This window comes from Populus alba, chromosome 14, assembly GCF_005239225.2.
Source record: "Populus alba chromosome 14, ASM523922v2, whole genome shotgun sequence".
NCBI lineage: Eukaryota > Viridiplantae > Streptophyta > Magnoliopsida > Malpighiales > Salicaceae > Populus > Populus alba.
In genome coordinates, this window is record NC_133297.1 from 2,994,768 (window position 1) to 3,009,539 (window position 14,772).

At 34.0% G+C, this 14,772-nt stretch overlaps 1 protein-coding gene across 1 annotated transcript; it reads left to right on the top strand.

Annotated features, from left to right (window-relative positions):
• The first annotated feature begins 10,495 nt into the window (after positions 1–10,495).
• On the top strand, positions 10,496–14,168 carry LOC118034204 (probable transcription factor KAN4). Its single transcript, XM_035039433.2, has 6 exons — positions 10,496–11,705; positions 11,865–11,941; positions 12,170–12,206; positions 12,451–12,616; positions 13,709–13,805; positions 13,938–14,168. Exons 1-6 carry the CDS (start codon positions 11,231–11,233, stop codon positions 14,109–14,111), a joined length of 1,026 nt encoding a protein of 341 aa, XP_034895324.1. The 5' UTR covers positions 10,496–11,230; the 3' UTR covers positions 14,112–14,168.
• The last annotated feature ends 604 nt before the right edge of the window (positions 14,169–14,772 follow it).

Genomic DNA, 14,772 nt, shown 5'->3' on the forward strand with positions numbered 1-14,772 from the left:
GGTTAAAGCAGAGATAGAGATAAGAGTTAGGAAGGAATGAAGGACCTGCGTGTTGGGCCCTTTGAGCAGTTAATTCGACTAGTCATGGGCTTATAATTTTCTTCTCATAACCATAGTCGTCCGGCCCGGAGACCGACTAGAAAAAAAGTACCATATCGAGTAAACACGAGTTAGAGGTCAATAGAGATTAATTATTTTTATTAAAATAGTATTTTTTTAGTTGACCTATTGAATTTAAAATATGTTTGATTAGATCAACAAGTCAGTAAAAATTTGTTTGAATTATTTGAGTTTTGTTGTATCAACATCTTACTTAATTTAATTAAATATTTATCGAAGTCAAACTCTAAATTTAAAAATTTCCGAGTTAATCTACTAGGGCTAACTAAGTTTATCCGCTAAGGAGTGTTAAACAAAGAATTCCTAAAATGACGTGGTGAAATCATGTGAAATTTTAGTTCTAATTTAAGCTTTGAGCTAAATTTTATGTTTATATATGGATTTGGATATTTAAAAAACACATGAGCATGAACTTCATATCTTCTTCCTGAAAAGATGCATGTCAATTAATTAATTTGTTATGTTTTGTTTATTCGAAGAGTGGCTATCAAAATCATCTCGAAGGAAGAGAACGAAAGTTTGTGTTGTCAATTGTGTTCCCAAGGTGAGACCAATCTCGAACTCCTGTTAATAATTCTCTCTAGCTTTTGCTTAAAAATTTACTCGAGCTTCGTTAAATACATGGAAATTGAGATTATTTACAAATTCATCTCCGTGTTCTCAGATATAGCCATAACTAAGCTTTCAAGCTGAGACAATTACTAAAACGAGGTCAGCAACGATGATTTTTAACAAGGCAGGGAAATAACTTTTCTAGATGTGCTTCCTTTTATTAAAAAAAATAAAAATAAAACAATGGTACATGGACGTTTGTAAGTTTTTTTGGCTCTTCATGTGAACCATTGGGCCTCTGAAGTTTCTTGGAATTGATGGATCCAAACGAGGGTCCATTTTATACTGGGCTAAATTTCATTGGGCTTTTGAAATCATTTTTTGTGTAAAAAAACCTAGACTCTTTTCAGTATCGAACACCCCTTGCTTTATTTGTGAGTTCCCACTGGATCATCTAGGTTTACTGTAAAGGTTGCACATGCATAGCCACAGAGTCGGTCCAATATCAAAACCCACATATTTCCGATCCTCTTCAGCTTTACACGAGGCACAAAGCCCCTCAATAATAGATTTTTAATTTTTAAAAATCTTTTTAATACTAACCTAATTAGATTGAAACCAAGTTTAACCAAGTTATGATTTATTTTTTATTAATATGGAATATTCGAGTCAGTTTATACACACTTCAACTAATTTTATAAGTCTTGAAATTAATAACTATGTAAGTTTCCAATACCTTTGAAATTTGTGAAATTCAAATCAGTAATTTTTAAAAAATAAATTCAAATCAGGTTATGATATAATAGCATTAGGTATAGTTGGTATAAAAACCAATTCATCTTAAAATCTATTCCAGATTAGGTTTTAAGTTGTGAATTTTCTAAATAGATCCACCAATCAAGCCGAGTTTAGAAAATATAGAATTGATTGAATAGACGGAGCATGATGCCTTGGACATTATTACCAACCATAAACTATTCTTGTTCTGTATACTGCCAGTATTAGAACTTGACAATGCCATCCCAACTGTATCACACCAGCTACCGCCTGATTTTTCCTTCTAAAATCAGATTCCAGGAATGTCTTATATCCCTAGTCCCTATCTCTGTTTGAATAATTTCTATCTTTTACTATTCATCTTTCTCCAGTTATTTTACTGCAACCTCCTTTCCAGGTTCCACCTGGTTGCAATCTGCAAAATGTGATCCTGTCATGTGTAATTCGAATTTCTCAACCCAGAACCACACATTTCCATGACCTGAAAAACAGCCTTTACACATGGTTGATTTGCACCTTGCAGCCCGTGGTCCCGAGAATTTTTTGTTGGCCGGATGATTCAAACTCGAGACTTGAAGAGAACGAACCCCAAACCCCAAACCCTAGTAATAGCCGACAAGACCGAGCTCTACAAGTTCTCTCAAAGTCTCTAGATTCCTAGCACATTTTCAACCTTATCGTAAAGCTTTGATCGTGGCCGGTAGGTCTTTTAGTACGAGAACAACATCATAACAACCAATTTCTTTCTTCTTCAAAGAAAGATTTTTCCTTTTAACTTGGACCCATAAAAAAGAAACATGTTCATTACTTTATTGTTTTCTCCAATGGCCCATATGGATTTGGACACAACATTCTGGCTGGAACGAAACTATTTCCAAGCAGAAAAGGTGAGTTCTATCCCTAATAATAACACTCGACACATCATTTTCATATTCATTTTGTTCTAACAATATTGTTAAATGAGAATCATTGTAATTAACATAACAAGTATTGTCGAAAGGGAATTAGGTATGGAGTTCCAACCATTATTACATATGTATTCTACGTCGAGGAGAGCTTTTATTCCTGGTGAAAGAGAGATCTATAGGGATTTATTTGTTGATGTAGACATAAAGGGGTTCGGTTTCTTCTCTATATATTCCATCGATGAGGAGCTTTGAGTGCTTGACAAGTGACAAGCAAAAAGGGCATTCTCTCTATCAATGTAAGAAAGGGTCAAAACAAGGAAGATATTGGGGGGAGATGCATCATTGAGCTTTGGACAAACTATAAAAATCTAAGCTTGTGGTCCATGAGAAAACTATCAGGAAATGAGAGTGCGACAGAGTCACGAGAATATTGTTAAACAGGCACCTTCCTAAACATGTAGAAATGGAATTGATCAAGGAAGCCAAAACAAAAGATAAATACAAGGGGAGAGCATGCAAGAGCGATTGGGATGGGTATATCTTACCATAGCACTCGCTACAAAACTTGGTTTCAAAAATCCATTTTCACCATATAAGTATGTGCAAAAGTACATTTAGATGATCTACCGTGGATAGAAATCTAGGAAATTGAAAATGATAGAAAATGACAAATACTAGTTTAGTACCAACTTGAAGACACAAATGCTAGGATTTAATTTTAGTTTTTGTTTCAATGATGTTCACCAAAATATTATATTGTCCCCTCCCTTATGGCCTCCTCGCATATTCCCCGGTGAAAATACCATGGCTTCAGGTAATTTCAAGTAAAGCATGGGTTGATCTATCAGCTCGTTAGAATTTAGTCGGATGGTATTAAAATTAGTTTAAATTAAAAAAACTTCAACTCGTCTAATCAAATCGAGTTGAATAACTCTACGTTTCAAGCTTTAGTGCCCAGTCTGCAATTCTCAGCAACTACTGATTGGAGGCACATGATCTATTCTGGATGTGGGTCCTGCGATATTTGGTACAATATTTTCGTTTGCAGTGATCCAGATCAATAAATTGATCAAGAGGGTTGCTGAATTTAGAAGCTACATAACACCCCCCCCGTACGCACGCCACTGGTAATTTACAAGTAAAACACAACTTTCTTCACTCGACGAATCATGCACCAGACATAACCTCTCAACTTTTTGTTTTTTCAGAGATTGGTTCTTGGACTTTTACATCATACGGCCCGGCTCGGCCCTGTCTAATTTAATTTTCATGGCTCCACTACTTGCAGTTCCTGCAAAAGATTAATAAAAAGAACTGTGCATGTACCTTCTTCTCTGCATTAAAATTCCAAAAAAAATTGATGTCGAAGGAGAATGGACTGGTCTGGTTATTGATGTTGGCAGCAGGAGCTTGGCACCCGTCCATCACCTTCAGTTCACTCAACCCGGTGAGGATATATCGGGGCTTTCAACGTAGTCAATGTACTGTTGCAGTGGGAATGTAAAATTTGTGCCTGTTGTTCACATCTCTCTAATGAAATCTCATTTTCATCTGAGCAACCCCATCCGAGGAGAGAAAAAGTGGTAAATTTTCAGGGGCAAAGAAAAAACAACCCTTCTCTAGCTACAGCTAAGCTAGTATAGTTATAACACCTAGCTCAAAACTTACATAATAAATCAGGTAAACATATCTAAATTTTAATATCTAATAAAAAAACCCCTGTTTTTTCTATTTACAATTTTCCAACTAGATTCGGAGTCGCAACACTGCATCAATCTGCCGACCGACTGGGACATTCCAAGTTGCAAATCACTGGACCGACCGACCAGGACATTCCGAGTTGTAAATCACTGGATCAATTTGCCGACCGACCGGGACGGGTCTTATTACACTACTAGTGAGTAGTGCCAACTAGGATCCAATATGCATTAAATGGCTTGACCGACCTTGTAATTGCTGCATCGTCTTATAATTTCATTTGAAGTAGAGCAGCAATAATTATCTGTGGCTAACATTAATACTATTGACTGGATGGGGTCGAATGAGTCGTAAGATTCATCGAAGATATTGTGTATGTTGTCCCCACCCTTCAATTATTCTCTTGCTTCTCTCCTATTTTTGTTCCCTTTTTAAATAAACAGTCAATTAAGTAATCTAATAGGTCTTGACTCTGCAGTAGCCTTGTCCTATGTATCTTTTTAATTGTTCACTCGTTAATTTAAAACCTTGATTGGGGATTTTCCGTAATTATATAATTTGATTTTTTTTTCATTTTTGCCTTAATTTGATAGAGAATTTAGTTGCTGGACCAACTCTTTGGGGACAAAAACTCACTCTTTGGAGATTAAATAATTTGTTGTCACTTTGAATATCGGTGGCCGCAAAATGGAGGCATATATATATATATAAGGAGGCATCTATGTAAAGTGATGTTGGTTTGTATTGTGTTAATTTTTATTTTTTTAAAGTGTTTTTTAAATTATTTTTTATTTAAAAATATTAAATTATTATTTTTATAATTTTTTTTTAAAATAATTTTAATATGTTAATATTTAAAATATTTAAAAAGAACGCACAAAACTCTGAGCACTTAATTCAAAATTTGCTAGAAAAATAGACAGGATCAATAGGTTCCGAGGCTGTCTGACTTGGTTCTACTTTAAACCAATTCATTGCAGATAAATTGACACCTTTGTACTTCATCATAGGTATATATTTGCCCCCTTATTGCTTGGGGACGGAGTCCCTTGCCTGATCCCTGAAACTGCCATGTTGAATTTCTGATCATCTGCTCTGGTGGCGCGTGGGTACCTGTGTATCTTCGTTTGTGATACAAAACGTTGCTTTCAATTACGCTCCTCCAAAAGAGTGTCAAGTGCCCCTTTAAGTTCACCAATAAATAACCTTTTTTAGTATTTTGAACCGAGTTTTGACCACGTAGTAGTTGTTAGCTGTTAACATTGACAGCCATACGTCTTAATTCTTTACTATTTTCATAAGGGTATCTTTTTATCTTGATTTGACAAATACCATAATTATTTAACTTGATCAATTTGATGTGTCAGTATGTAACTTGTTGGCTTTAAGCTTTTTTCTAGCCATATTTTTTATTTTTTAAAATAGTAGTGAATATTGACTTAATTAAATTTGAATGACTTAGTCAAACACATTTGATATTCAATTGAGTCTATTATATTGCTTTTTTTTAATTTTTTTTCAAAATGATAATATTGTTTCAATTTAATTTTTTTAAAATATCGTTTCACTAAAACAAGGAGATTTAGGATTGACCCGACCAATCTATTACCGGGATCTGACCTGATCCGATAACAATGGGTAATACTCCTAAAAATTAAAGACAAAGAAATTCTTCCGAACCTGCTGCGAAACAATCTGGTGGTGGTGGGAATTAGTAAAACCATGTTTATTCCATGCATGTCGTGGAGCACGTCAGCCTAAACTGCGTTAATTTCGGTGATTCCATCCTTTTTTTTTTTTTTTTGTCTTTCTTTTCGATACTCGAGGAGTGGGAGAAGGTGAAAAACCAAGTTTCAAAGCAACCCTGCCAGTATTCTGATCTCATGAATCACCATGAACAAGCTAATATTCTTCCAAAAAGGCATATAATTATTTAATCGTATCAACAGACAAAAAATGGGTTTGTAATTGAAGTCATCATCTCTGCTCAAAACCAAAAGTGAACGCTACTCAATTGCTTTCCAAATATGCTCATTAATTAGGCCACTGATCATATAAGAAAAATACCCGACACTTTAAGTATTAAACAAGGTATCATTTTCTATATATATATATATATATATATATATATATATACACTCATCGCGCGATAAATATTTATTTCAATTTGTTGCGATTTAAGAATATTCAAAATGGTTTCAAAGATGGATTTTATTTCAATTTGCACACACATGTGACTGAACAAGAACCCATTCAGCCATGTTTCAGTAATAAAAAGGGTGGTGGTATATGGGGAGTTGGGTACTTTCATTACGAAATTGCTGGCCATGGGCACCCACTAGCCTAAACTCTAGCTTAATTTTGTTGCAATGTGAAAAAGAATGGAGTCGTTTTCTGGGAAAAATATAAAATCAATGCAAAAGCTTTTAAATATAGTAATATACGAGAGAGAGGCGGGGGGAGGGTTAGGGTAGTTCTTATAAGACAAACACATGGAATATGGAATATAGCCGTAGCATTTGACAACATTAGAAGAGATCCATAGAGAGACATGTTGAGCGGATATTACCATGCTACAAACTGACTATTCAGGAATCCGTATAAAGAAAGATAGAGAATTAATTTATTAACCCGAATAAACTAACACTAGATATACAAAAATATTTCATTTCCCGGTGAATCTAGAGCGCATCAGGCGCTGACCATGGCTTCGAAAACTATAATTTAGAAATGATGAACACTTTCTAGTAATCATCTTGTTGTTATTGCCATCAAATATTCCCATAAACAAACAAATCATGAAAAGCAAAGCATGGGTTCTCGAGCATAATCAAATAGAGAATCAGCATTTTAAACGGGGGTTGGAGAAAAGTAAAGAAAGAACAAGAGAAGAGAACAAGAGAAGAGACTATATAACCTAGACAAGGTCACGTCCATAAGTCACGTGATGGGAACCCCATGTTGACGCCGAGGAATATGGTATGTTTTCCTTTCTTATACTATATTTCTTCCACGCCTGGGGAGGGGCTCCACAGCTGGGTTTAGGCATGGAATATTTGGACATGGAGAGGGAATATTGGAGGTAGACAGATTAGACAAATACTACACGGTGGTCATGACTTCAACATTAGGGCAGCTCTCCGTTTTCCATTTCTCACCTGCCACGCGCCTCTTCGATTTCAAATAAAGAATTAATTATAATTAGCAAGCTAAGTAATGTTCTTTTTATTAGATTTGTAGTGCTAGCTCTTGTGTGTGCTATTTATTGCTAATTCAAAAAACAATTATCTTGAATATAATTAGTTGAAGAATATTACTGATACATTAGTAAGATCAATTTTATTCAATCAATGAATGAATTAGTAATTAGTGTGCCCAAAATCATACACTGAAAACTTCTCCGATCGTTTAGATTTCCGAGATCCATTGGTAATATTAATTTTCATTCGATCAATGAGGGTTTTTTTTTTTTTTTTTTTTTTTTTTTTTAAAAAAAAAACAAAGATTAGGCTTACTTTTAAATAAAACTTTCTATTTTTTTTTTATCTGGACCAAGGCCCATCACTTATTATCCAAAAGGAAGATTTTATTTTTCAATTTCCCACTACATAGGCATACTTTATTCCTCTACCGGTCACCATTTGTTTTCTCATTCTTTTTTTAAACGGAGAAATCTTATTTGAGTTTGATCATACTGAGGTCACTATAAAGACTTTTGATCTGACAACACAATAGTTAATTAAAACTTTTAAATTTTAATTAAATAAAAAGATTGACTCACTTTTATAACAAATCTCTGATTCAAGTTAAATAGTAAAAGTTGAAATTAAAACAACCTAAATAATTTATAAATATCATATAAAAAATAACCTTTATAAATATTACCACTACAAGCAATGTTTTTAGAACCAAATCGGATAAGGAACTAGTTAAGGAGCTAGATCGTGGTTTTTTTTTTTGTTCAATCAATGGTTTATTGGTTCAACCAGTGATTCAATACTGGTTCAACCCAATAGCCAAGTAAATTATGTGATGATAGCTCCATTCAACCCAACAAAACCCACATACCCAACATCACAGTAATATTAATGTACAAACGCAACTGGCTAGCTCTTGAGTGACAGATTCAACTACATAAACTTTATACCTAGCAAGAACTTCTACATGATTATAAATTTGGAAAGAAAAAAAAAATTTAAGGAAGCCCGCGTGTTGTTTTAGGAGTAGAAATATTAAATGAATCATTTTATTTTTAATAAGGAAAAATTGCAGATGACCACTATACATAGACTTCAATTCTTGTGATCTTTGTATGAAAATATGAGAAGCCCACAAAAGATACCATGAGATTTGAAGGAAAAAAAATCCCAAAAGGTGATGAACTATCGATGGCTTTCGGATTTGAAAGTTTATTATTAAAATGATGGGTGGTGAAGATATAAAAATCAAATCGATTCAAATGTAGAAACTATGGTTATTTAACCTAATTTGATGAATAGATTTAATGATACAAAACCTAACCTTAATCAGGTTTTATTTTAATTGTTTTGATATTAATTTAATTAAATTAAAGTTATACACAATGAATAGATTAAGAATTTGATTAAATTGATCAAACTTCACAGTGTCAAAACTAATAATTTAAAAAAATTAAAATAAAATCGTTTTAAACAAAAATAATAAAGACTTGCAAAATAATCGTATAATTCAATGATAGGAGCACCAAATTGTATCAGACCTTACATCCAGTCTTATATGTATAAAAGAAACTATATATATATATATATATATATATATATATATATATATAGCCGAAGCAAACAAAAGCTCGGTTGGTCGTACAATAATTTTGACCCGGATTTTCATGGGGGCATTAATTGGAGTAATTAAAGCGCGTGGGGTATCAACTTTTTTTTGGAAATTTAAAGGGAAAGTGGGTCAGAGAGAGTTTTGCATGTGGGTCTGCGACCCTGGTGTCGCCGGACACCCTAGCCACTCTGACACCCTTCTTCTCTCACAATTCCCCTTACCGATTTCAATTTTACTAGACTAGTATATTTTCCTGCTTGAAAGGGCCTTCTCACGTGTACAGCTCGATATTAATCGACAATTTAGTTGCTACGTGCGCACCGAGGCTAGAAGAGACCCAAAGAGAGTCTTCCCCTTCCCCTTTCCCTCGTGGCTTATCTTGTGTCCATTGTGAAGTCGGACAAAGGACAAACACTTGATTGACTTGACTCGAGCTGGCTAAATAATGGTCGGTTTAGGCAAAGAGAATTAAGATTGGGTTGGAACTGCTAGAGCAAATTGTGTTTGATGTTTTCTTATGCCCGTCTTTGCAAATGATCAAAACCTTAATTAATTGATTGTGCTATTCTTTTTCGAGGAAGGAAAGGGGTCGGTCGTGCTCATCCTTACTGTGTCATGATAATGACTTTTATTAATTATTTAATTAAGTTTGATAAGTTTCCATTGACGTCCTCAGAAAGGAACATCTAGTTCTTAAATTCTCGAGACATTGTTTAGCTTTTAATTATGTTTCTCTTAATTATTAATCACACAAAGATAAATGCAGGAAAGATTTATGATGCATAGGAATAACTAGTGGTGGCATTTAATTATATATTTTACATGGAGGAGAGAGGAGATCAAATCCAAAATCCATTAAGTATCGGTTTATTTTGTGTATCATGTATATATATATATAATGTTTCATTGTAAAGTATTTTTCAATGGTGAAGGAGAAAGTGGTGGGGGAGGCATTGTTGGTTGTGGGGATGGTGAAAGAGAAGGTGATTGTGAGATGACAATGGTGGTAAAGAGGTGGTGGCAGTGAGATGAAGATAATTGTTAAAATAATTAGATGATGTTGTACTATAGATTACTATTTGTAAAATATTTTGTAGAATTTCATGAGTGAAAAATATTTTTAAGCAAATGAATTAAATTTAAAGGTTGAATATAAAATATATATATTGAAAAGTTTTTTTATAAAATATTTAATGAGAAACAAACATAGAAAAATATTTTCTGAAATCAAACACGGAAAATTTAGAAAATATTACGTAAACTTTCTTTCCTCCTAGTATCTATATATTTTCTTAAAAAAATCCAGGAAAATAACTAATGCAGAAACTTTGTAATAAAAGAATAAGCATGGAAGAGGCCATAATTGCAGCTTTTGAACAAGACTTTTTTTTCATTATTATTATATATTTTTTAATTTGGGCCTGCCAAATAAAACAGGAATATTCTCATTGAAGCAAAAGCTCACGAAAATCACCATTGATTAAATTAAAATAAAATCTAAAACAAAAATCTTACAGAGGAAACATAAGGAGGGAATAGCTCTAGGGAATCTAAAAGGGTCACGATCCATCAACGTATAGAGATGGTGAGAGCTAGCTAGAAAGAGAAAGATAGAAAACAAAAGAAAAAATAAAAGAAAAAAGAATTCATCATCAATTAGACTCACTCAATTCCCTTCCAATATTCCTTGAACAGTACCTTTTTTGTTATCTGAAATTTCATCCATTTTCCCTGCAAACACCACCATTAATATATCCTCTGCAAAGCTTCCTTTTATTCATTGTCAATTATAAAAGTTAAGGCAAGAAAAAGGGTCCCCTCCTCCAGCTCTCTCTGAAGAAATGTCTCTGACCTTTCTGCATCCTTAAATACATAACTTTCTCTTTTTACAAACTTTTCATCCAGGCCATCATCCCCGGAGAGACGGTGTTACTTTCTCTTTTCGTTTACCTTTTTTTAATCTCTCTCACTACTACTCTGATCACTCTCTGCAATGCCTTCAATCACCTCACTATTTATACTTCTTTCTCTGATCTTCTATTGGATCAACCCTAGAGTGATCCTACTGAAAGAAAGCTAGCCTACTGATCATTTCGAATTCTCTCTACTTTAACATTTCTATATATTCATCTCTCAACACCCATGCAAATCATAAGGCACTCATGATATAATCATTATATAATCACAACGACCCATTTTCTTTTCAAGCTGCTTATCCCCATAGCTCTTCCTTCAAAGATCTCACCTATTCACTTGCTTTCTGTTTTACAATCTCCTTATTTGTACTATTTTAAAACTCTTTCATTCTTTCTCCCTTGCCACTCCCAAACCTGGCTTAATTAGATATATAGATCCCCGTCTTCTTCATGTTCTCAAGTTCAAAACACATAATTATGAGAAGTGTATCACCTTTTCCTGATCTTTCACTGCAGATCAGCCCGCCATCAGTGGAAGCTAAAGAAACGGGCTATGATGGAGGATTAACAAGAAAAGCCCTTTGTAGTGATAGGAGCTCAACTACAGATTCTGGTAGTAGTGGAAGTGATTTAAGCCATGAAAATGGCTTTCTCAATCAAGAAAGGAGTTATAATCTTGGTCCTAGTGAACCAACTTTGAGCTTAGGGTTTGATATGGCAGATTTGAGTTCTCAAACACTTCAACTACCAAGAAATCTTAATCACCACCACCACCACCAACCCCAAATCTATGGGCGTGATTTCAAGAGAAGTGCAAGAATGATTAATGGAGTGAAGAGAAGCGTAAGGGCTCCTAGAATGAGATGGACCACAACTCTCCATGCCCATTTTGTTCATGCGGTCCAGCTTCTTGGTGGCCATGAAAGTAATATTCTTAAAAACTTGCACTCACTAGTACATTTCTGCATCTGAAGTTTGTTTCCTGTGTTTTTCCTCTTCTTAATTATTTGACACGATAGTAGAGATTATTTGTTGATATAAAAGAGAAGAAGTTTACACCTTCTCTTGGCGAATATTGTTACAGGAGCAACACCAAAATCAGTCTTAGAGTTGATGAATGTGAAGGATCTTACCCTAGCTCATGTGAAGAGTCACTTGCAGGTGGGGTTACTGTGTTGAATCTGCATTTCCTTGAATTTGTGTATTTGTTAGGAGATTTTCAAGATTTTTCAACTTTGTTTTAGCACTTTTATCGTTACATGTATCTGTGTATTGCTGTGACTAATTCGTAGTGGGGAGGGAAAACAAGGGGTAAGGACAAAAGGGCATCTCTAAAGTAATCTTAACAATGTGGACTTTTTCTCATTTTTCCTGTGGGTGTTCATGCAGATGTATAGAACAGTGAAGAGCACTGACAGAGGATCAGGTAAATTATATTGTCCTTAAGAACTCGATATTTACTCTCTTCCATGAAATAATTGTCTTGCTAGAGAGAGCTTGGTGATTCAAGTGTGGCCAAAAACTCTATCATTAATTTGATTTACTATTTTCGAGTTAAAAAAATATATGTTGTTGGGATCTGACTGACTGAATTAATCAGTCCATATATGAATTATTTTTCTGAGTGTCTGATAAAGCTGGAGCCATGGTTCAATATATGATGATTGCAGGTCAAGAGCTGACAGATATGGGTTTGAGCCAAAGGGCAGGGATTCTTGAGGTGGACGCTTTAGGTTTATCTAGTGGAAAAGCTGATGCCAACAACCTTCCTCAACCTCTCAATAATCCACCACCACCACCATCACCACCACTATCTTCTATACAAAAAAATCAAAGGTCACTTGTGCTTCTCCTTCCTCCTTATCTCTTGTTTCTTCTTTTGTTTTTTCACAATAAGGTGCATCTTATCCTCTAAAATTTTTTAAAACGGTAAAGTACAATTCCATATTCAATGAATGCATTAAATCGACGCAAACATATATACATGCACGCATTCACACAAATACCTTTGGTGATGAACTTCAATTTGATCCAACATGTTCTGTCTTAGTTATTCGTGTAGACAATAGGTTTCACTAATAGAGTCTCTATACAGATCATAATTAATGAAGCTTGCCTAGGGTTTCTAGGTTAAGTGTGTGATTTACGTACGTGTACCTTTCATAGCAATATATACGTGCCCTAGCATGCTCTTCATCCGTTAGATTATGAACGTTTCTTCATCCCAATGTATGTAAAAAGTCAAGGGCTTGGTTGCAATCTCAATGCTACTTTATTCTAAGGGTTCTTTGGTTTGGTTTCCAGTGCACAACTCAGAACCTCAAATAGTCATGTTAACGTTTATAGTTCCCCGAGTCATTAATATTTCATCGATGGCTGGATTCTGTTGACTAATTCCCGTGGACAATCAATTCAAAACCAGAAGACAGACCTTTGCTTCCCGTATTTGAATCTTCAGTATGGATTAATATTTTTTTTTCTTAACTATACAATATGATCTTATATATGTTATCTTACTCAGGACATAAGAGAAATAAAGCAAAAATAAAATCAACCCTCTCTTCAAAAATTATCCTATGCAGTGGAATTGCTTCTCTAGTAGTAGCTGATAACATAAAAGAATGATTTAACTTCTGAGATATTGCAGTAAATTTCACATCTTCTTGTTCTAAGAGCTTTTAATGCATATTGTATTCAACTTTGAACAATTTTTCTCATTGATTTTCCACTGCAAATCAAAATCTTCCAATTAGTTGAGCCTAGATATGTATACCTAAATCTCAATTGATTATATCATGATTTTTATTTCCTCACATGTAGAAGGAAAAGAAACGAGAGAAAGGAGACACCTTTTTGCCTGCAATTATTTGTTTTAACGTATTCACTAGTAATAATTAAATATTGATTTCTTGGTGATTTTTTGAACAGAAATTCAGGGCCATCGTCAATGGAGGGAGATGAGAAAAATATATCAAGTCTTGAGGCTCTGACATATTTTAATTTCGAAGCACATGACCATTTTAAGGTATATGACTTATCATCAAAAACAAAAAATTCATGGATTACACACACACACACACACACACACACACACACATCAATTATCTTCCTAATTAACTTCTAGCTGATAATATTATCTGTTTCTATCCTTGATTAGGAGGACGGACATACGGAAGCCCTCCACATGGCTGCTAATTTGAAGGAGAGATTGGACTCTAGCTCCTCGTCATCTTCAGATATGTTGCTTAACCTAGAGTTCACCCTTGGAAGGCCAAGTTGGCAATTGGACTATGCTGAAACTACAAATGAGCTAACCCTTCTCAAGTGTTAATTAATAAGGCTAACAAACTATGAATTTATGATTTATCTAATCCTCCTTTTAATGGACCACATATCTACTAATCTTTATGCATCTTCCATGTTTCTTGGATTCTGTCTCAAATGTGAAAGGGCGGAAACAAAAAAAAAAGGAGACAACTTTATCATATGGTTAATTAATTGTGATAATGAGATTTTCCTTCCAAACGGGATGCTAAAAAAAACCATGAATTAATTATAAAGTAGGGGCAGCTTTCACCATGTCCTAAATCTCCACCCATCATCCTTAAAGGTTGTGCGTATATAGCACCTCTTAATCGAAGTGCCTAAGTTCTAACTGTCGGGATGTCTCTTAACTTAAATATATCAGTGTAGATATAAGTTGTAAATATATTAGAATAATGTGTACATATGCCTAGTTTATCATGAATTGGTAGTTTATTATCATAAAAACTTGCTAAATAAAAAATATTTTAGGAAAAACTAGAGTTTATACATGTAATTAATCAACCTATAAATTAACTTAAGATAAAAAAACTTAAATCAACTACGTTTAAATTAAAATAAAAATGGTATTTATTTCTTAAAACACTTTAAAGTAATGATTTTTTTATTGTTTTCAAGTATGAATCATTTATTCTTAAGATTTTATTACTCTTTACTTATGCAACTAG